Below are 21,358 nucleotides of genomic sequence, written 5' to 3'. Positions count from 1 at the left end.
ATCTTTCAGTTTTGTTATCATACTTTGATTGTTACTGCATAAATTGTTCTATATCGGTTCATAAAACTTCACATGATTCACTGAAAACATTTTTCAATTCTTCTTATAGGACACTGATATTTAATTTGCAGCCCAGTTCTAATTAGTGTGAATAATTAATCCTGTGAATTGGATGTATTATTTAAATGTACACTTTATATTCTATTGGGCCTGACAAAATGATCATATTTTACATAATTATAACTTCCAGGAGTGTGAATTTGCATACATGGGACCTCTTCATGGAATTCATAGGTCATAGTTTATTCAGCCATTTCACAACTGATGGGCACACCATTAATTACCAGGTCTTTGCTACTATAAAATGTGATGTTAGAAATTTTTTTTTTTGCACATATGGTCCTTTCTTTGCTGTCTTTGTGAAAAAAATCCTTTGTTTTTTCCCTTTGATTCTACAATTAGTGTTCTTTTCACTACCACTGATAGCTATGGCATATAAATAACTTAAGTATTTAAGGAGTCTTCCTAGACACTATTGTCTCAATTTTTGAAATAATATAATAGTTGGAATGTATTTATCCCTTTATGTTAGGGTTATTGTGAGAATCAGTGAACTCATATCATGTAGTTCAGAGTAGGTTTTAATAAATGATTCAGTAGATCACAGATATGAAAGCATTTTGAGAAAAAAAACACTAAAGATGAAGGTCCATAGTGAATTTTCATGACTTCGAATTAATGATATGATGGACTAAAAGGGTTTAGGAACTTTTTTTCACATATGCTATTTTTTCACATATTATTATTTCACATATGCTAAGCACTTTGAGGGGGGGGAAATCACTACAGTTGGACAACTAAATCCATGGCTTTTCATGCTGTATTTCTCTTCCTAGGTTTCTCCGGGAATTGCGTTGGCTGTGGAAAGAAAGGATTCTGTTACTTCACTGAATTTTCCAATCACATCAATCTTAAATTGACCACCCAGCCAAAGAAACAGAAACACTTAAAGTATTATCTGGTTCGGAATGCTCACGGGACTCTCATGAAAGGCCCTTTAATCTGCTGGAGGGGCTCCGGTTAGTTAGCCCAGTTGGCTCCACAGGATTTTGCCTTTCACTAACTTTGAGGGGGGTCTGAGTTAGTGGCAAAAGGATCTGCTTAAGTAAACAAAGAGTCCCCAGGCTCTGAGGATGACCTTTATAGTGGGTTTAAATTTTGAGATATTAGGACAATTTGATAATAATTGTTGCTTTTTATTAGAGATGACTACTTTGTAATAGAAGAATTTAAACAGTTTTAAAATTAGAGTGAAAGTGATGTTAGAGACCCTCCTACCCAATCCTTTCATTTTATAGATGAGGACTTGCTTAAAAATCACACAGAGAATAGAAGTAATTGGAGGGGAAAACAAATCTAGATCTTTTCCCTTTGGGAGAGAAAATAAGCATTTATTAAATGCCTACTGTGTGCCAGTCTCTATGCTAAATGTTTTACAAGTATTTCATGGGGTTCTGATAACAATGGTTTTGCCTTTAAAAAAAAAAAAAAGTTCTCAGTGCTTAGCATAGTGCTTGGCATAGCGTCCACACTTACTAAATGCTTGTTGACTAACTTAAGGCAAGAATTAAGAATAGTTTCCTATGATCCCTTTTCCCTTTCTTTCAAATGTCTACTTCCCTTATCACTTAACCATCCTTCATAGTGACAATGTGATCTTTACTTTCATTAGAGAAGTTTAAAAACAAACTATGGGTCCAAGGGTGAAATTTGTTATTGATTGTGGTTATCAGACAGGGCTTTGTGCAAGAGTGGCACTTGAGTTGATTTATAAAGAATGGGTAGGAATTCAGTAGGTGAAGAGCTGAGGAGTGAAGATGTTCCATGTATAATGAATTGTGTGAGCAAAGAGATGGGAAGGTATGTATCCTTCCTCCTCTCTTCTCCACTCTTCTCCTCTAACCGTGACATTTGTCAGTGGAACCAATATCACATTGCATTTTCTTTAGTAAATAACATTAATTGCTTAGCCTGATATGACTGACACTTCACCTCCACAGAAGATGATGTAATCAATACCTTTATACTAACTTTCTTTCAGTAGAGCTCCGGAGCAGGCAGACATCCTCAAGCACTTGTTCTAATTCACTGTTCCAAGCTCCAGAGAGTTCAGTGCCCCCAGCTGCCTTCACAAGTGAGCCAGTTCTAGTAGCAAATCCAAGTGTTCTGATGGGAACTCAACTGACAGGTAAATGATTGTAAAAAATAGCTTCAAGATATTAAATCATTTTCCATGTACTTATTATTATTTACAGGATGAACTAACATATATCTCTTCTGAGACAGAACTTTAATTGAAAAGAAATACTGTCTGATTTATATAGCATAGTCTTCGTTTCAATTACCAACAGGTAGAAAAAAAATTGAATCTTTTGTTCCTAGGAAGTGGAGGAAGGGGGAAAGAATGTTGGTTTTTGATTTAGAAAACCTAGATTCAAATTCATACTCTGCTTTTATAATATGCATTTAATACCTGAATGACTTGTCTTGCTAAGAGACATCATTTATCCTTTTTTGGGCTTTAGTTTTCTTACCTGTAAAATGAAAGGATTGGACTAGATGGCTTCTGAGTTCTCTCCCAACTTTTTAAAGCTATGATTCTATGACTTTTACTTAAATGTGTTCCCTGAAGGTTAAAAGTTTTTCAAATCAAAATTACTTTATCAATTTTGTATATTTTCATAAACTTTAACTTCTGGATACGAATCCAGAAAGCATAGTGGACTGATCATGAGGTGGAGAGCTAGCATGATACAATTCTGGTTGGGTGGAGTAGGGGAAAAGGTGTACAACAGGTTTGTACAGAATTCCCTCCTATTTTTTTATCCTTGAGTCTGTAGGATAGAGAGTTTTACCTTCATCTGTCATGGACTAAGATACTTAGCTATATGACTTTAACTTCAGTTTGCCTCAGATTGTCACCTGTAAAATAGAAAAAAAATATTAACATCTACCTTCTAGGATTGTTGTGAGGTTAAAATGAGGTAGTAATTTGTACAGCACTTTGCTAATTTAAAAATATGAAAGTTACTGCTACTACTACTACTACTACTACTACTACTACTACTACTACTACTACTATCCTCTTTGGTAATTTGGTAAAAGCCTATGTACCTCTTCTCAGCATAATGATTTGAAGTGTGTGGAAAAATACATAAGATCATAAAGGAAACAATTATAAAGAAATATAGTTATCAAAATATATTAAAATATTTTAAAAATACTATTTTTTTACTATTAATAATTTCTACTCTAGGACACTTACCTATCTACTTTGCATTGGAGGAATATAGTAATCAGAATAATTTTTGACTTATTTATTTTTTTCCTTCCATGTGTTGTTGTTAAGAAAACCAACAAAAGATTGATTGTCTCCCTCCTTTCTCCTCAGAAGGACTGAAGCCTTCTCTTCCCCTTACGACAGAGTAGAGGAAAGAGCAAAGATAAACACAAACATCCCAACAAACAAACAAAAAGTTATTCACCTTTGTTAGACATGTTAAAGATTGTGCTGATAATATTTGTGATTTCTAACCTATAGGATGGAGTGTTATCATAAGTAGTATAATAGGCATGATAGTTTCAGGGTTATATTTTTAAATGGTCTTTAGATCCTTCTTTTTTTGTGTGTTTCAAGAACTTATAATGGGCGTATTCCCAGTAAAAGAGCAATATTAATAAGTGGTTGTCAAATCCAAAGATGCTAGTACGTGATGCCTTTTGTAGGTGACTGACAAACCAAATCATTAACAAACATGCATAGTGTAGGACAGTTGCTGTATTTGAAAGCCTCTAGGGATGCTTTGTGAGTGCTTATGTTTTTGTATAAACATTACTTGATACCACGTGGTTCTAGAGCTGAGTCAAGACTATTCTCTTAACCATAGGGTGACTCATTAGTCCCCAAAGTAAGTCCTTGTTCTCAAGTTAAACACCAAAAGTCATGGAAACTTAGTCTCTTAGATATGAGTCTAACTAAACTCAGATTCCACAAATAGTTGATTGATCCCATCTCTTTATTAGGGTGTCCTTAGATCCTGTGGCCAGTTCAGGGTTAGAGTAAATTAGGTAACTGAAACCATTATAGTCCTTTGCAAGTCCTATCCTGGTTCCAACCTGTGTTCTCAATGGGCAGTTATGGGGAAACACATTGGAGTTGTAGAGCACAAGCTCTGGGGTACCCCACAGTGGCTTTGTATAACTTTCAGACTTGTAGATCAGATCAGTTTGTACTTCTTGAAGCACATGTGGGAATTTATATATGTCCTCTTAGAAGAGCTGAAATATTATAGTTTGTTGACTCCAACCTCAAAAATAGATTTCCTTGATGAACAGCTTATATAGTAAAATGGGGAAAATGCTCTTAGATCTAATCATATCATGTTGAGCTTCTCTATTCTTTGGTTTCAGGCACTACATCTGATCATCCTCTTCAAATGTCAGCAATGAGTCCAGCTGTTTTCAATGGGAAAGATTCACCCAAGCATCAACAGTTAGTGAAAAACAATTTGTCAGTCCCAACAAGACCCTCGGTATTAGGTAGCTTTGCATTTCTGTGTCTATACACAAAACAGGTCACATTCAGATCCCAGCCTATGGGGTTAGAAGTATTTATTTCTTCTTGCTCCTTAGGAACTAATAATAGTAGTACTGATAAATGTTCATTTGTTAAAGAATTTTATGTTTTGGATTGTATCAAGTCCACAGGTATGTACTCAGGGTGATGTACTATGGAGCAAAGACAGAATGGTATGGGGATTAGAGCATTAGATTGGGTGGTGTTGGATCACAGATCTTGAGCTGGATAAATCCTCAGAGCACATTAAGCTCAAACACTTTACAATTGGGGAAACAGAGACCCAGGGAGATGAAATGACTTGCCCCATTTAAGTAGTAAGCATCAAAATTGGGATTTGAATCAGAGTCCTCTGTCTCCAGAGCAGTGATCTTTTCACTGTGTCACACTTTACTGGCTGTAAAAATTTGGTGAATCTCCTTCCTCATTCTGTGACTCATTTTCTTCAGAAGCAGGATGGTAGAGTGGTTAGAAGACTCTTTTTGGACTTAGGAAGACTCAATTCTTGCCTCTAACACAGTAGCTATGTGGCTAGGGTCAAGTCACTTAACCTTTTACTGACCAGACAACTATTGAAGATCATAAATTACAGCTGAGCTTACTTTCCAGTTTCCTTCTGTGGAAGAAGCTTCCCCATTGATGAAATCACCAAGGGGGATGGATGGATGTGTGTGTGTGTGTGTGTGTGTGTGTGTGTGTGTGTGTGCATGTGCATGTGCATGTATATGCATATGCATGTGTATGTACACCTGCTTCACATAACATTGTAATGAGGATTAAATGAGAAAATGTACCAGTTGATTTTATTATTATTGTGTTTGTGATAAGATGCAGCCTCTGTCTAAGAGGATCTTATCTCACTGGATATAACAGACATATATGTCCACAAAACCACTAGTGAATAAATAACAATGGAAATGATAGCAGAATCCAATATTATATTAAATAAGCTTTAGGGGGTATGAAAGAGTTAGGAGAAGGGGTAAATGGAGGAGGTGGGACTGAAGTTTAGTCCTGAACAATGAGTTAGATTTGGAGAGGAGTCAGCTGAACATTTTATTTAGGGAAATGCTATGAGCAAGGAGGCAGTGTGAGCAAGGGATGAAGGTCTAGGGGATAAGTAGGAAATCAAATTGAATAGGGCCATTAAGGCCATAGTATATCCCATAAGCAAAATACTCTAAATTTTTAAAATTCTTAGATCTTTTGTGACTTTTAGTGCAACAGTGCCAAAGGGAAATAGTTGGCAAATTTAGTACTCAATCTTTAGGGCAGGTAGGTAGCACAATGGATAGAGCTCTGTGTTTGGAATAAGGAAGACTCTTCTTCATAAGTGTTTGGTCTTAGACACTCACTAGCTGTGTGACCTCTGGGAAAGTCACCTAACCCTGTTTGCCTCAGTTTCCCCATCTGTAAAATGAACTAGAGAAGGAAATGACAAACTACTCTAGTGTTTTGATAAGAAAATCCCAAATGAAGAATCAGATACAACAGTAATGACTTGATTAAAACTCAGTCTCAAATCCTAGATATTTATTTCCTTTGGAACCTGAAATAAATTTTCTGTTCTTCTACATAGGATGAGTACTATATTGGTCCAGATATATTGGTCCCACAAAATATGCAACTATCTAAAATGTGAGCTTATTGAAAGGAAAAAAATACATCTTTGGATTGATGCAGTTTCTTAATATGTACCCTCTTCTTCTAGCTTCACCTCTCCCTCCTCATCTTGGATTTTGTAATGAGTTCATTTGAAGGGATACAAACTCTACCTCCTAGATGGGGCCTAGCCTGGGTTGAGATCAAGATTATCAGGGCATTCTAATCTAATATAATCTTTCTTCTGCATCTTGATTGATGAAAAATTCCATAACGTAACCTTTCTGGAGATCTAGGAGCCAGCAAGTTCTTGACAGGATTGAATTTGGAATGAATTTAATAAAATGAGATAAAAACTCTAACCTTTATATATACAAGATGGAAGAGTAGCCATGCTGTTGTAATAATTTATGATTTTAAATACAATGTGAATTAATAGTATGACATTGCATTCAGAAAAGCTAATGAGAACGTAGGCCCTATCAATAGAATCACAGTGTATAGGATTAAGGAAATGGTGATTTCACTGTACTTTGTCCTGATCAATGAGAAATGTCCCAAAATGAGATAGGCTACCTCAAGAAATAGTGAGTTCCCCATTTCTCCCATTCATTTAGGAAAGGCTGGATGATTGCTTTGTTTATAGCAATGCTTATGTAATGTATAGATAAATTGAAATGGATGGTGTTTGAGATCATCCCAACTTGAAATTTTTGGGATCTATACTCAAGCATTTCAGTGAGCTTTTTTTTTTTTTTTTTTTAGGGAGCTGAGAGGAACACATTTCATCAATTTTTTTCTTTATATTTCTAGAATATTCCCTCATTTAGCTTTAATGCTAAGTGACAAGCCACACTGGTGATACCATACTAAACTTAATAACTAGGTTCTTTCTTGATAATTGTTACATAGTGTATCACTGACATTTTATTTGAAGCCTTTGGAATTTGGGTAGGGCCTTCCAAAATTTGTACTTTGCTGGCATATATTGTAATAACAACAATAATAGTATATATGTATATATGTACATATACACATTATACATATATACCCATATATGTATGTATATGTGTGTGTCTATGTATGTGTATATATATATATATATATATATATATATATATATATATATATATATATATAACCTTAAAAGTTTTCAGAGGTATTTTCTTTGACAGATGAGGGAAAGGAGGTCAAGAGAGGCTACTGGACTTGCTTTTGCTCATAATTGTACACCTACTAAGTGTCTGGGGAAAGATTTGAACTTGGGTCTTTCTGATTTCAAGTTTCATATTCAAGGGCAGTGAGGTGGCTCAGTGAATAGAACACTGGCTCTGGAATCGGGAAGAACTCAGGTTCAAACACTGCTTCAGATATTTGGCACTTATTTAACTGTGTAATCCTGGGTAAGTCACTTAACCCTAATTGCCTCAATCTAACTGCCCAGGCTCATTTTCTCACTAAGATAAGGCATCATTTAGTGGAAGACATAAGATATAAAGTCACATATATTTATAGTCATATACATCTAGATAATAATTAGAGAGCTGGATTTTGAGGTAGAAGAACTAAGTTCAAATCCTCCCTCAGATGATTTCTAGCTTGAAAGCTAGAAAGGTTTGAAAGGTTATGAAACCTCTCAGCCTCATTTCCCTTAATTGTAAAATAGAAATAAAGGAAGCACCTGTGTCATAGAGTTATTTGACAGGATCAAAGTGAGATAACACATAATACCCTTTGCAAACCATAATACATTTTATAAATGCTACCTATAGTGTGTGCAAGTGCACACTGACTCACCAGCTTTTGATGCTTTGAATAATTCACTAGCTTCCCTCCTTTACAAATGTCCTGCAAATCTCTCAATGGGGAATGGAGGTGAGCCTGGGCTGATGAAGGCTGTGCCAGTGGAGTAAAAACTCTGGCAGAGTATACAAAGTTGCTAAAATCTGGCTACTGATATTCCAAAGGCCAGTCTAGTTAAATATGGAGAAAATAATCACCAGTAGTGTGACTGATTTATGATGAATTTTACAATAGTGGCAACCCACAGCTTGAGAAATTAACATTTAAGTAACCTGACTTAGTCACCAAGGTATTGACTATTGCCATACCTCATGCATTTCCTCCTTGAAATATTAGTTGATGGGAAGCACACGTGGAGAATTGCTGCCATCTACTGGTGACAACTTGTTGAATGTAGGTTTATGAGCCAGCTTCATTTTTTTTCCAGGAATAGTTTGAATTGCTAAAGTTTCTAGACATAGATTTATAAAGTGGGTGGAATAGATGTGTGTGTGTGTGTGTGTGTGTGTGTGTGTGTGTGTGTGTGTGTGTGTGTATGGGGGGGCAGGGAGAGAAGGAGATTAAAAAAAAAACACATGGCATTTATTGTTACTTGAAAATATACCAGATGCTTATAATTTAAATCAAAGATATTTATATGAAGCCAAATATCTGAGCCTTTCATCAGCTCAATTTTGTAATGTCAGCAGTTCCAAACGTTTTAAGGCCTGCTAGCAGGAATACCAAAAAAACAAAAAAAAATCCCCCTCAAAATCATGAAAATGCTGAAAAAGTTTGATTGAAGCTTTTTAAAAATACCAATATTGTTAATTCTAAATGTCTTTTAGGCACTTTAACTAACTCGGGCCCTCCCAAGAAACGCCACAAAGGATGGTCTCCTGAGTCTCCATCAGTGATAGACCCCTGCTACACACAGACAGGTACACACAGGATGAAAAATGGTAAGTGACAGCAGGGCGATTTTACAACAGTGGCTTTGGGCTATATGAAAGGAGGGAAGAAGGAGAACTCTATGGAATATTCTATTGGGTTACCAGTGAATGCTGGGGTTTGGTGCATTCCCTAAAGAGAATTCTCATCAGAGCTCATATTGATTATGTTTGCTCATGAAAAATAAACCACTTAGCATTAATAATAATATTTGTAAAATGTTTTAAAAATAATTTATGAATTATAATTGTTGTATAAGTCATATACAATTTATGAATTAATGAATTATAACTGTTAAATAATTTGCAAATAATTTATAAATTGTTAATTTATGTTTGAGCTCTTTGTAGGAGAAAAAGACTACAAAATCAGTTATGTTTTATATAATTACATATTGATTCATTATTATGCTAATCCTATATTAAAATGTAGGAGAGAGTAGGATAGCAGAAGTAGGTCTTGAGTTAGAAAGACTGGAGTTCAAGTTTTCCTTTGTCATGTGTTCACTTTGTAACCTTAGCAATTCACTTAGTGCCCTCAAGAACTCTCTAAAACTATTAGTTACATTGTAATTAAAAGTGATTATAAGTTACATATATTCCATTTTGCATTTGTGAAGGGAGTGTACACACTGAGAGTTCTCTACATTCATGAAATTGGTGCAACAAAGTGATTGCAGTGTATAGAATGCTAGTCCAGGAGTCAGGAGGACTTGAATTCAAATATGTTCTCAGACACTTATTAGCTGTGTGTTTCAGGGACAGGCACTTTCCTTCCCAAAAATACATTGATAAAATCATAGCTTTTGACCTGTTCTTCTCTTCCCCCCAACCAAATGAGGATAATTAAGGCAGAACATCAGTCTGAGAATCAGGAAATGAAAGTTTGAGTTCTGATTAGCACTGTGCAGGCTTGGAAAAATCACTTCAGCTATCTCAACCTCAGTTTTTAAAATGTCTATTTATGATCCTGTGATCTAGAAAATGAGGATAGTAATGATTGTCTTTTTAACTTCACAGAATCCTATTGAGGAAAGACTTTTTGAAATACTGAGATATTTTTTGGCAAATGTGATTCTTATAAACTCTCATGCCATGAGAATAAATAAAAGCTGACATTTAAAAAATTAGTGGCTAGATTATGCTATCTATAAAAGACTTCTTTCAGATGGCAAAAGTGGTCAAGGTATTGCTATGTGGATTGGTGTTCTTTTATTTTTTGCACATGCCCTTTTGAGTGTGTTTGACCCTTTCACTTTGGTGATTGCATTCTTAGACAATGCAGGAGTGCCCTGTCTGCCTCAGACAGGTTTGTTGGGACCAGCCACAATCTCGTCTCCTGTGGTAGCTGCTGGAGAGCCTGTTTCTGTTCCTGATAACTTACTGAAAATATGCAAGGCCAAGCCTGTTATATTTAAAGGTAAATACACCAGCAAACTCACTTGGAAGCTGTTTTGAAGAGAAAGAAACATATTCTTACAGTTATAAAACAGTAGAATGTCAGAACTGGAAAGAACAACAGCACAAAATTGACGACAAGCTAAATGTGGATATCGATGAGCAATATGACATGGCTATAAAGATTTAAAAATGTATAAGTGGCATTAGTAGAATTATAAAACAGGGGAGATAATAGTGCCATTGAATTCTATACTGCTTAAAGTATACATAAAGCATTGGATTTTGAGATGTTATAAGTCCAAGGTATTATCTGTAGTTGTCTCTTCCAGGATCAATAGGTATGGTAAATGATTCCCCAGGAAAGAGGAGAGATTTTGGGGAAGCAGTGGGACATCTCTGCTATTGAATTATAAATATAGTTCTTAGAATATATTATGTATTTAATAAGTGCTTGTTGATTAGTTGAGACTCTAAGACAAGTCTTAGCCTCAGTGTTAGCACTTATTCCCATCCCCAAAGTATAGAGATCCCCCAGGAGTTTTTTTCTTGCTAATAGCATGTGGTTCCTTTAGCGCTGCCCCCTTGGGTGTTATCAGTTATCCCTCTGCTAAGCATTCTCTAGAGGAACTTGCCCACTTCGGGGGGCATATGATGGAGGCAGATAACATGTGTGAGCATGTTGTTACTGATTTTGGTTTGTTAACAGGAGAATTGCTTGCCAAGGAAACAATTTTGTTTTTTTCCCCCAACCCAAAATACACTAATGACACTGCTTAATTTTAGCCCGGAATCTTTTGGAACTGAGAACCCTCCAAGATTATGCTCATTTTAAGTAAAAGATAGAAAATTGAAAAGGAAAAACTATCCTATTGTAGCCCCTCTTTTTCTTGATAATCTATCAGCCGTTCTTCCTTAGAAGTGAAAAGCCAAGGTTTAGTTTAGAACAGGATGAAAAACTAGGATGGAATTCATTAGAACAGAAGAATGAAATGGAATTCAGGAAGAAGCAGAGCCAATCTAGTTATCAGTAATCTCTGGGCCTTCAGCTTTTTTATTTGTTAGTCCCTCTACTCCATCCCAGGTCTCAAGACATAATCCTGGAGAGACCTCTTTGTCTGCATCAGGTGTGCAGTTAACCTGAATCTCAAGGCAGGTTAAACATTTCTTTCTGATCTGATGAAGATGAATAAGAATCAAGAAGACCCTGATTGATTCATTCCTATTCTGGAAAAACTAAGCAATCAATTTTAGAATATAAAAGTCTCTACTCTTTAGATAGGTGCTCTTTGAGCTTGAATCTGAATTTGAATAATCTGAATAGAATTTCTTATTTCTATTTCTAACCCAGCAAAGACTGTTGTGGTTAAGCACCTACAAGTTGCTTTTCTAGGCATCATGCAAGATACAAACATGAATGGGGTAAGCTTTATCTAAACTTTGCATCAGCCCCTATGTTAAATGCAGTAGATGCTAAATAAATGTTGAATGAATGGAGAAACATTCTCTGCCCTCTGGGGATTTTTAATCTAGCTTTCAGCAATAATAGTCATTCACATAGATTAAAAGTTAGATACTAAATACACTAGATACTATAAGATAGTATAAGTGACTCCTTCAGCCAATTGCTTTATGACCTTAAGCAAGTTACTTTACCTTAGTCTATTTCCTATAAAATCGGGGCAATATCTAAGTGTTATTATCTGTAGGGTCAAGCTATCATAGAAAGCATTTATTAAGTGCCTACCATGTGCCAGACACTGTACTAAGCACTAAGATACAAAGAAAAGAAAATCAGTCCCTGATCTCAAGAAGTTTAGAGTGTAATGGGAAAGATGACATGTAATTATGTCCAAGCAAAATATATATAGGATAAATTGGAGATAGTTTATGGAGGGAAGACATTAATCAATAAACATTGGTTAAGTGCTTACTATGGGCCATGCATTGTTTTAAGTATTGGCACTAAACTTTGAGAGGGATCAGAAAAGGCTTCTTAGATGATAGAATTTCAGGTGGTACTTGAAGGCAACCAAGGTTCCTTCTACCTTGGACATCCAAGCCCTGCAGAGATCTAGAGAAGAGAGAATTAGTTTCCTATAGATTGTTGTGACTTCATGAAGAAAGTGAGATAAGTGCTCTCTAGACTTTCAACTCCTAAAAGTCAGGGATAGTTTGTGCAAGGGGTATATGAAACAAGATTTTATACAATGTATGGTAAATGATTATGCTTCTTTTCTAGGTCACGGGAACTTCCCCTACCTCTGTGGCAACCTTAGTGATGTCATAGTTAGTTCCCTTTTGTACACGTGCTACCAGAATTCTCAGTCGATATCTCGAGCTTATGAACAATATGGTGCATCTACGATACAGCCCATATCAGAGGAAATGCAGCTTTTATTGACAGTCTATTATCTTGTTCAGCTCGGTGAGTATCTTTTTTTTTTTTTTTCAATATAGGGAGGATTGTAGAATGTGATAAATATGATGCAATGTAATGAGGCTGCTGAAAAATTGTGATAGTAGTCTGATGTGAGAAATATGTGTGTATGCATGCATGTACATATATATGCATATATACACATATATTTAAAGTGTTTAATAAAAGCTTTTAAAGACATTATGAAGTCATCATACCTATCACCTTTTTGTTATAAAATGTGGGCTTAAATGTTTATAGCAATGAATGAAATCAAATGATACAAAGTTGAGTAAAACTGAGTTTCCTTTGCACTTGTTTCAAATACTTGAAATATCTGTGCATTTTGTAAACTTTAAAGTGCATCAATTTAAAGTATTCAAATACTTGAAAACTTGTTTTTTTCTCATTTAAAGATAATGTTTGAATTTGTTTTAAATTTGATTAAGGATTCTTCTAGATGTTTGTACTATGAATTGAAAACACATTCTTAGCATTTCTTCTTTATAAAACTGTATGGTGACATGGAAAGAGCACTGGATTTGGATTCAGAAGACCTGGATTTGACAATTGGCTCTGCTGCACACTACCAGGATGGTTGCTAACTTCATAATTGGTTACCGAGTCAATTAATCTTTTTGGGACTCAGTTTCCTCATCTGTAAAATGAGGATGCTGGGCTAGGTGACTTCTTAGATCTCTTTCTGCTTATGATCCTTTGATGCTAAAACTGATAAATTGAAGACAGTATGACTTCTTGTCCTCAAAGAGATTACCCACAAGGTTTTTGGAAATATCTGTGCATTTTGTAAACTTTAAAGTGCATTTATAAACTCTAAATGTGAATTGTTATCATTTATAAGTCTGTTCCACAAAAAATCATTTTGTGGACATTTTCTCCCAAAACAAAACTCATTGTTTAAAACAAGGTACATACCTTTATTTTAGAAGTTTTAGTCTTTAGTGGATCCATCATGTTAGGAAAGTGATATTAATTTTTTCCTTCACAATAAACAACTTTAAATTAAGAGTTAGACTTTTAAAAAATTGAACTTTGTCTTTGTTAGCTTCAGACCAGGTTCCTCTAATTGAAGATCTGGAGCAGATATTTATGCGTTCCTGGAGAGAATCCCATTTGTCAGAGATCCGTCAGTATCAACAAGCTACACCGCAGCCCTTCCCTCAAGTTCCTAGTCACATTGCCCCAGTGACATCTGCCCAACTTCCATGGCTGGCTGGCTTGGCAGCCAGTTCTTGCAATGACAGTGTTCATATCATTGAATGTAGTTACTCCTTGGCAGAGGGACTTTCAGAGATGTTCAAGTTACTTATTGAAGGGAAACTTGTGAAAACTAACTACGTTGTGATTATATGTGCATGTAGGAATACACCAATTGACTCCTGTATTGCAGTTACAGGTAAGCCTCATTTTTTCCATTCCTTTTTTTTCCTCTTCCCTGCAGGTTGTTACTTAGAATGCTGTTTTTTTTTTTTTTTGCTTTGTAAAGTTTTACCAATATTTTAAAGTCCAACAAAAATATCACCTCCACTAGAAATCTTTTCTATTCATAAAATGTTGTATATTTTTGTTTTAATAGAATGTAAACATTATAAAGTCAGAGACTACAACAAACATTTTAGAACTTTTTTAATGATGTTTATATTCTGTATATATGATTTTATGGTGTTTATATTCTGTTAAAAGTATTTCTCTCTGTGTCTCTGTTACCACATATACATGTTTCTATATATACATATACACATACATATCTATATATACACATAGGTATAAATGTATATATATATACATATATGTGTGTATACATACACACACATGCACATATATAAACATGTATAAATAGATACATATCCCTATTTGTATCTAATAGTAGTGCACTCTGGGACAGAAATAGAAAAGGAAGAAAAAAAGGGGAAAAAGGAAATTTGGATGATAACTATTTAAGTTTAAAAGGAATAGCAAGTTGTACACAATAGATTTGCAGTTTCTTTTTTTTTTATTATTATACTGTTATGGAATTGCTTGTTTTATTCCATATGAAATGAAATAAATGAAAATGAAATAAATAAAAAAAAATACCAGAGATTGTATATTATCTACATTCTAAGTATTTCCCTAGAACATCATAGGTTTTAAAATTTATTTATAGTTTAATGTTGTTTTTTATCAAACTGTCAATAATACTCTGTTTTTGCCGGCACATGCACAGATTTTTTGTATTAGATTGTATCAGAGTTGTAGGATTGCAGAAATCTTTATCCTTTTAATGGTAAAACACATGTAAGATGAAGAGAGAAATTTTTTTGAGTTGACAGGGTAAAACAGGGATAAAAATAAGTCATAGGCTTTAGAGTTGGAAGGGAAGTTAGAATTTCTTTTTTTGGTGATAAAACAATAGTGTGTGTGTGTGTGTGTGTGTGTGTGTGTGTGTGTGTGTGTGTGTGTATGTAGTTTAAATGAAATATCTTTTCTCTTATTTGCTTGTTGAATCTTTATTCCTTTAGTTGGTAACATGAAGCTAAGTGATTTTTCCCATGGATACACAGGTAAAAAAGAATAGAACCAGGATGTCCTTAACCTCCAAATCTGGGGCTTTTTAACTAAGCCATGTTATCTGCCATTTATCATACTTCCAGCTTCATTGCATAACCAGTTAATGCTGGTGGATTTCTGAATTTAGATAATCTTAATGAAAAGTAATCTGAAAGTTAAATTTACCAAAAATCATACCCTCTAATGCTTCAGTTCCACTTTTAGGATTTGGTGACATATTTAGAGAGACTAGATCTATGATTATATTTTTTTGATACAATTTTACAGGTACTCTTGGATGAATTCCTATATTGGTTGATCTGTACCTTTTCTGAAATATGATCTTAAAGAGTTGCTTGGTTATAGAGATTTTGGTTCTTTATACATGAGAGTAGGTTTTAGAAGTAATATAGAATAGAAAATGAATATAATATAGAGATTAGAAGGATAGTTTTGGAGTGCAGAAGTCTAGAATTCCTTAAACTTTTGGTACATACTCACTGTGTGACCATAGATGGGTACCTTAAGCTCCAAATTATGGAAGGGTTGTTAGTTAAATGGATGGAAGGAATTTCAATTCAGTTCAACAGGTATTAAGAGCCTACTATATCCTAGGCACTGTCCTACATGCGTGTGATCAAAAACAAAGATGAAAACCATCTGTCCCCTTAAGAAACTTCCTTGTCTCTTTTCTTCCCTATTTTACAGAGAAGTAAATAAAAATTGATTTCAGGAGAGAGGAAGTGCTAGCAATTTGGGGAGGCAGGGGTCAGGAAAATAGAATTTTATTTTAATGAGAATTAGAATTATAATTAGAGCATATAGATTATTAGAGTTAGAAGAAATGTGTTTAAAAAAAACATCAAAGCTGGGTTTAACATCTTAGGACACAAAATTGTCAGTTATGACAGTGCTTCCTAATCTTTCCTATATCATATACCCCTTTGGTATTTTGCTGAAGTCTGTGAACTTTTCAGAATAGTTTTTAAATGCATAAAATAAAATATATAGGACTGTGATATAAACCAATTATATTGAAATAGTTATCAGTATATTTAAAAAATATATAAGTTCTTGCACCCTAGGTTAAGGATCTCTATTTTAGGTTATCTAATTCAAACTTTAAAAATATTTAAAAAAATAATAGATCAGTAATTCAGGATTCTTCACTAGATAGATGAAAAAACTTGTCTAGGATTATATGAGTTTTGTCACCTTAAGGTTACTCATTTTTGGCTTATGCAAATTGTTTTTCAAATAATAATAATAGCTAACATTTATATAGAACTAATTGTGTGCCCACACTATGGAAATAGACAATAAGTTGCTTTGTTTTCTAGGAAAGTATCAGGCCCGAATTCTCTCTGAAAGCCTACTCAGCCCAACAGAGTATCAGAAAGAAGTAAATTATGAGCTTATGACTGGAAAAGTGGAATCTTTAGGTGCCTTTTTTAGCACTCTTTGCCCAGGTAAGAGATCATCCAATTAATTGTTATCTATTTTCCCAAATCTATGTGATGGGAAGGAACCAAAAAAGAAAAGCCAGAAACATATATTGGAATCTCTTCTTAGATATTTCACTGAGAAAGACATTATGAAATAGAAATATGTGACGGACTAAATGTCTACTAATTAGACAATTAGACATTTGTCTAATGTCAGGGGCATTGTATGATGGCCCAGGCATTTAATTTTGTATTGACCTGTGTTCCGTCCTTTGCATGATAAAAGTAGTTCTGGGTGGTAGGCTGTTTTGACTCTGAATATAGTTCTTAGAACTTTATTGTGTTTACTCACAAAAGATTTTAAATATGCTTCTATTCTCTTCTCTTTATCTGTTAGAGGGTGACATTGATATTTTGCTGGACAAGTTTTATCAAGAAAACCAAAATCACATTTCTTCTTCACTTAATACTTCAATAAATAAACCAGCAGCCCTGGATGCCAGTGGGACTCCTTTGTGTACAAGTAAGTAACAAGAGGTTAGGCAACTGGGATGATTTGGAATTTGATGGTAGCTTTAGATTTGTACATTGTTAAGACTTCAACTATTAGAACTTTTCATTATTTTCACTAACTGAAGTTCCTGCATTTTGGCCTCCTGAATTAGGAATAACAGAGAGGTCTGTTTATCTCAGTAGGCTAGGTTTTTCTTACCAGTCTTTGAGTTGCCTTCTGGTTTAAAACAGACATTCCTCAGTTATTTATTGCCTTTACTCTCTGGGTCCTGGGGATTCTATTTAGAAAGAGAGAAAGATAAGACATTTTACTTTTGGGTGGTCTTAGCTTTTCATCCTTTTTTCACTAACTTTTTCACTTACTTAAATTCTCATATGGGGCATCATCCTTGAGTTTTATTTGATGCTACACTGAGGAAGTTGGCCAGAATGGGAGGGAGCATGATTGTAAGATAAAAAACATTGGATTTGGCAAGAAACCAGGTTTTGAATCTGGGCTTCTTTTTTTACTTGCTTAAACTATATTTCCTTTGGCTTTCTTTTGAAAGCTTTCTAGGCTTTAATTGTCTTATCGATTAAGAAAGAGGTTTGTTCTATATGGGAACCCCGCCCTTTGAAGATCTTTTGAAAGGAGGAGGTGTATTTAGTTTGGAGGAAAAAAATTTGGGTGATAACAGGGCAAGTGTTATCTTTGCGTTCAAACATCTGAAAGACTATTTTCTATAAAAGAGAATATTTGCTCAATCGAGTAATTTCTTTTCATTGATTTGTTTTTGTTTTAAATACATTCTTAACTTTTATTATCCTGAATGTGACAAATTCCAGAACATTTGAGCATTTTTAGCTTCAGAGATCAGAAAATGAAAATTTTACATGAAACTAATAATCTCCATTATGTACAGTTCAAAACAAAAGTCTCTGAAACATTTATCATATCGAAGCAGAAGCTGTCCTGCTTATATGTTACCCTCTGAATTTCATTTTGTCCTATTCATCTAGTTGGTACAGTGGCTATATCTCTGGGATTGGTGTCAGAAAGACCAGGGTTCAAATTTGCTTTTGAGATACTTACTGACTTGGGACAAATCACTTAATTTTTGCTTCAATTTCCTCATTTTTAAGTAAGGATAACATCTACTATGTAGGGTTATTGAAAGGTTTAAATAAGAGGGCAGTTGAAAAGTACTAAACACAGTGTCTGGAACATTTAAATTCCTTTCTTCTTTCTCAGTTCATACACTTTAAAAATACTTCATTGATACTTTTAATTTTTATATCACTATAATTACTCCTATTTCTACTGCCTCCTAATAATCCCCTCCTTCAAAAATAATCTCACATTTCTCTTGTACTCATTTAAACAAAACAAATCCATACACCGATCATATTCAAATATGCATGTCTTACTCCTCTTCTCTAGTCCATCATTTCTCTGTCAAGACAGGAGGGCGGAACATATTTTGTCACTGATCTTCTGGATTAGTGTCTGATCATTGCATTGGTCAAACAGCATCCTTAAAACTTTCAATAAATCAAATTCCAGGAAGATTCCAGGCAGAAGCAGGATTAGTAGTTAGATGGTGGTGATGGGGGCAGATTTTGGCTTATTAAAAAATTTCTCAAACAAATATAACTGTTCAAAATCAGAATGGGTTACCTCATGGGACATTAAATTTATTGTCATTGAAAATGTTCAGGTAGAGAATGCGTTGTCCATTTGTTGGGGATTCCATAAAGCCAATTTTTTTATTGGGTGGGGAATTTGAATAGGGGAACTCTTATATTCTTTTCCACATTTTAGATTCTGTAACTATAGACTGGAGAAAGCAATTGCTTTCTCCCCCCATTCTCATGTCAGAATGTAAACAGAGCTAATCCAAGCAATTTAGGCACATGGGGCTTTAAGAAGTCCAAGACATAGAAAGCCTGATCTGGAATATAACAAGTTTATATCAGTAGCAAGTGTTCTGGGTACTAAAGGCCCAATGATTTACATTTCAGCTTTTGCTGGAATTAAAAAATAAATACATATGTATACATATAAATACAAATAATATATATACACACATAATATATGTATAAAATGCATACATATATGGCATAGCTAAATGGATATATCATCTACATAAATATATACTTCTTATATACACTGCCTACATGTGAATGTGTGTATGTATATAAAATTTCCTGGTGAAAGGGCTATCTGGCAATATCTGTCTTACTAGGATGAAGCTTTGTAAAACAGAGAAAAGGCCTGGGGAGGTAGGACAGGAAAGGCATCTTTTAAACCTCAATTCGGTAAACAAGCAGAATATCAGTCAGTCAGTGGTCAAACTTAGGAGTTCCCTGGTGTCTGAAACAGGCCAGAATAGTGGTCAGACTTGGCGAGGAGTGGGGAAGGAGGAGGTGAAAGAGTATTAATATGATATTAGTTATAGTCTTCGAGAAAATAGGATGAGCTGGTTCAAGGCTCTCTCATCTGGTGCTTCTTTTGGAAGCAGAATTCTTTCATGATGTGGCCTGCTTACCATGTTCCATTCGTTCTCAGCTATACTAGTGCCACTGTGGGCCTAAAAGTTGTACCATTAAAGGAATCACACAGAGTATTCTATTGGAAATATCTCACAGAATAATAAGAGCTGAGTCAGGCTTAAAGGAGTCATTGTGTCAGAAGTGAAGCTCTTTTTTCATGTTTTATGTTTGGAATTATTTCTTTCAGTATTTCAAACTATTAACATTCCATTTTCCCTAAAATTTCACTTGTTCAAAAAATCTATATAATAATCTAATACAGAAGAAAGACCCTAGGTCTGGGAACTGGACTTGGATCTGCCATTTACTAATCATATATTGGACAAATCATAACCTTCTGTGTCATTTTCCTCATCTGCAAAATGGGAATGATGATACTCATTAGCTTATAACTATACAATAAACTATATAACATATGTAACTATATAATTACTATGTGTGTGTATATATAGATGTATATATATAAAATAAATTACTACACATTACTACATATATAAACTATATAATAAACATGACTTATTATCACTTATCAGGGTTATTATAGCAGGAATTCCTGCTTAGATATGGGTTGAATTAGAATAACTACCAAAGTTCTCTCCAGTCCAGAGGTTTTATGATTCCTGAAAACTGAATAGGGATTGTTTTGACTGAGTGGAAAGCTATTGATGGAATACTTTATAATTATCTTCATCTGGGTTAAGGTCTTTTTACCTTTTTTGTGTGTCATGAACTCCTTTGTCAATCTAGTGAAGTTTGTGAACCCCTTAAAATAAAATAGAATATTACAAAGAAACCAAATTACGTCAAAATTCAGTTATCAAAATATTAACAAAATAAGTTCACAGGCCCCAGGTTTAGAAACCTTGATGTGGGTGCTAGAGAAAAATGTTTTGTTGATAATTATTTTTTATTTTGGGACTGATCCATCTTTTCATCAGTGAAGATAACTAGAATTTTCCTCTACTAATGAAGATTGACAACTGCTCTGTGATTTGTACTTCTAGGCAGTTTTAAAAAAAATAATGTTTGATATTTATATCTTCCACTAAAAACCTACTCTGATGCTCCATGAAAGGATGGACATATCCTTGAGTTTGCAAAGGCTGGGCTATTTGCAAAGACAGAAGGGCCTTATGGAATGTCATTTGAATCCTCATCATCAGGTTGACTTTATAGTGATGTATTTTTCTACACCATCAATTCTCAAAGACCTACTAGTGACTTGTAGACAGGTTTCAGTCTGCATGGGTGGCATAGATGCAATTCTAGCTCTTTACCATTTATATGCTGCATATTTGCATGTTGCTTTTATATACATTAGCACATGTATAGAACCTCAGAGCTGGCAGGGGGACCTCCACTTGGGCTGAGCAGAAATTTCCTTTGCAACATTCCTGACAAATGCTCATTCAGTCTTTGCTTTGAAGACCGCCATTGATGGGGAAATCTCTCTCTTGAGGCAGCTTTAACTATTAGGAAATAGTTTCTTATATGAAACTGAAACTAGGTTTTTAAAATAAATTATAAGCCT

At 34.5% G+C, this 21,358-nt stretch overlaps 1 protein-coding gene across 1 annotated transcript in view; it reads left to right on the top strand.

Annotated features, from left to right (window-relative positions):
- Nucleotides 1-21,358, top strand: part of GREB1 (growth regulating estrogen receptor binding 1) — a 121,973-nt gene that overhangs the window by 33,112 nt on the left and 67,503 nt on the right. The window contains exons 4-12 of the mRNA XM_051975491.1: nt 897-1,079; nt 2,105-2,248; nt 4,471-4,599; nt 8,869-8,982; nt 10,247-10,390; nt 12,611-12,796; nt 13,854-14,204; nt 16,678-16,806; nt 17,180-17,305. Of these exons, the coding sequence (XP_051831451.1) occupies nt 897-1,079; nt 2,105-2,248; nt 4,471-4,599; nt 8,869-8,982; nt 10,247-10,390; nt 12,611-12,796; nt 13,854-14,204; nt 16,678-16,806; nt 17,180-17,305 (1,506 nt within the window). The remainder of the gene's footprint in view (nt 1-896; nt 1,080-2,104; nt 2,249-4,470; nt 4,600-8,868; nt 8,983-10,246; nt 10,391-12,610; nt 12,797-13,853; nt 14,205-16,677; nt 16,807-17,179; nt 17,306-21,358) is intronic.

The sequence above is a fragment of the Antechinus flavipes genome, chromosome 2, assembly GCF_016432865.1.
Source record: "Antechinus flavipes isolate AdamAnt ecotype Samford, QLD, Australia chromosome 2, AdamAnt_v2, whole genome shotgun sequence".
Lineage (NCBI taxonomy): Eukaryota > Metazoa > Chordata > Mammalia > Dasyuromorphia > Dasyuridae > Antechinus > Antechinus flavipes.
This window is presented reverse-complemented; position numbering and strand designations above follow the sequence as displayed.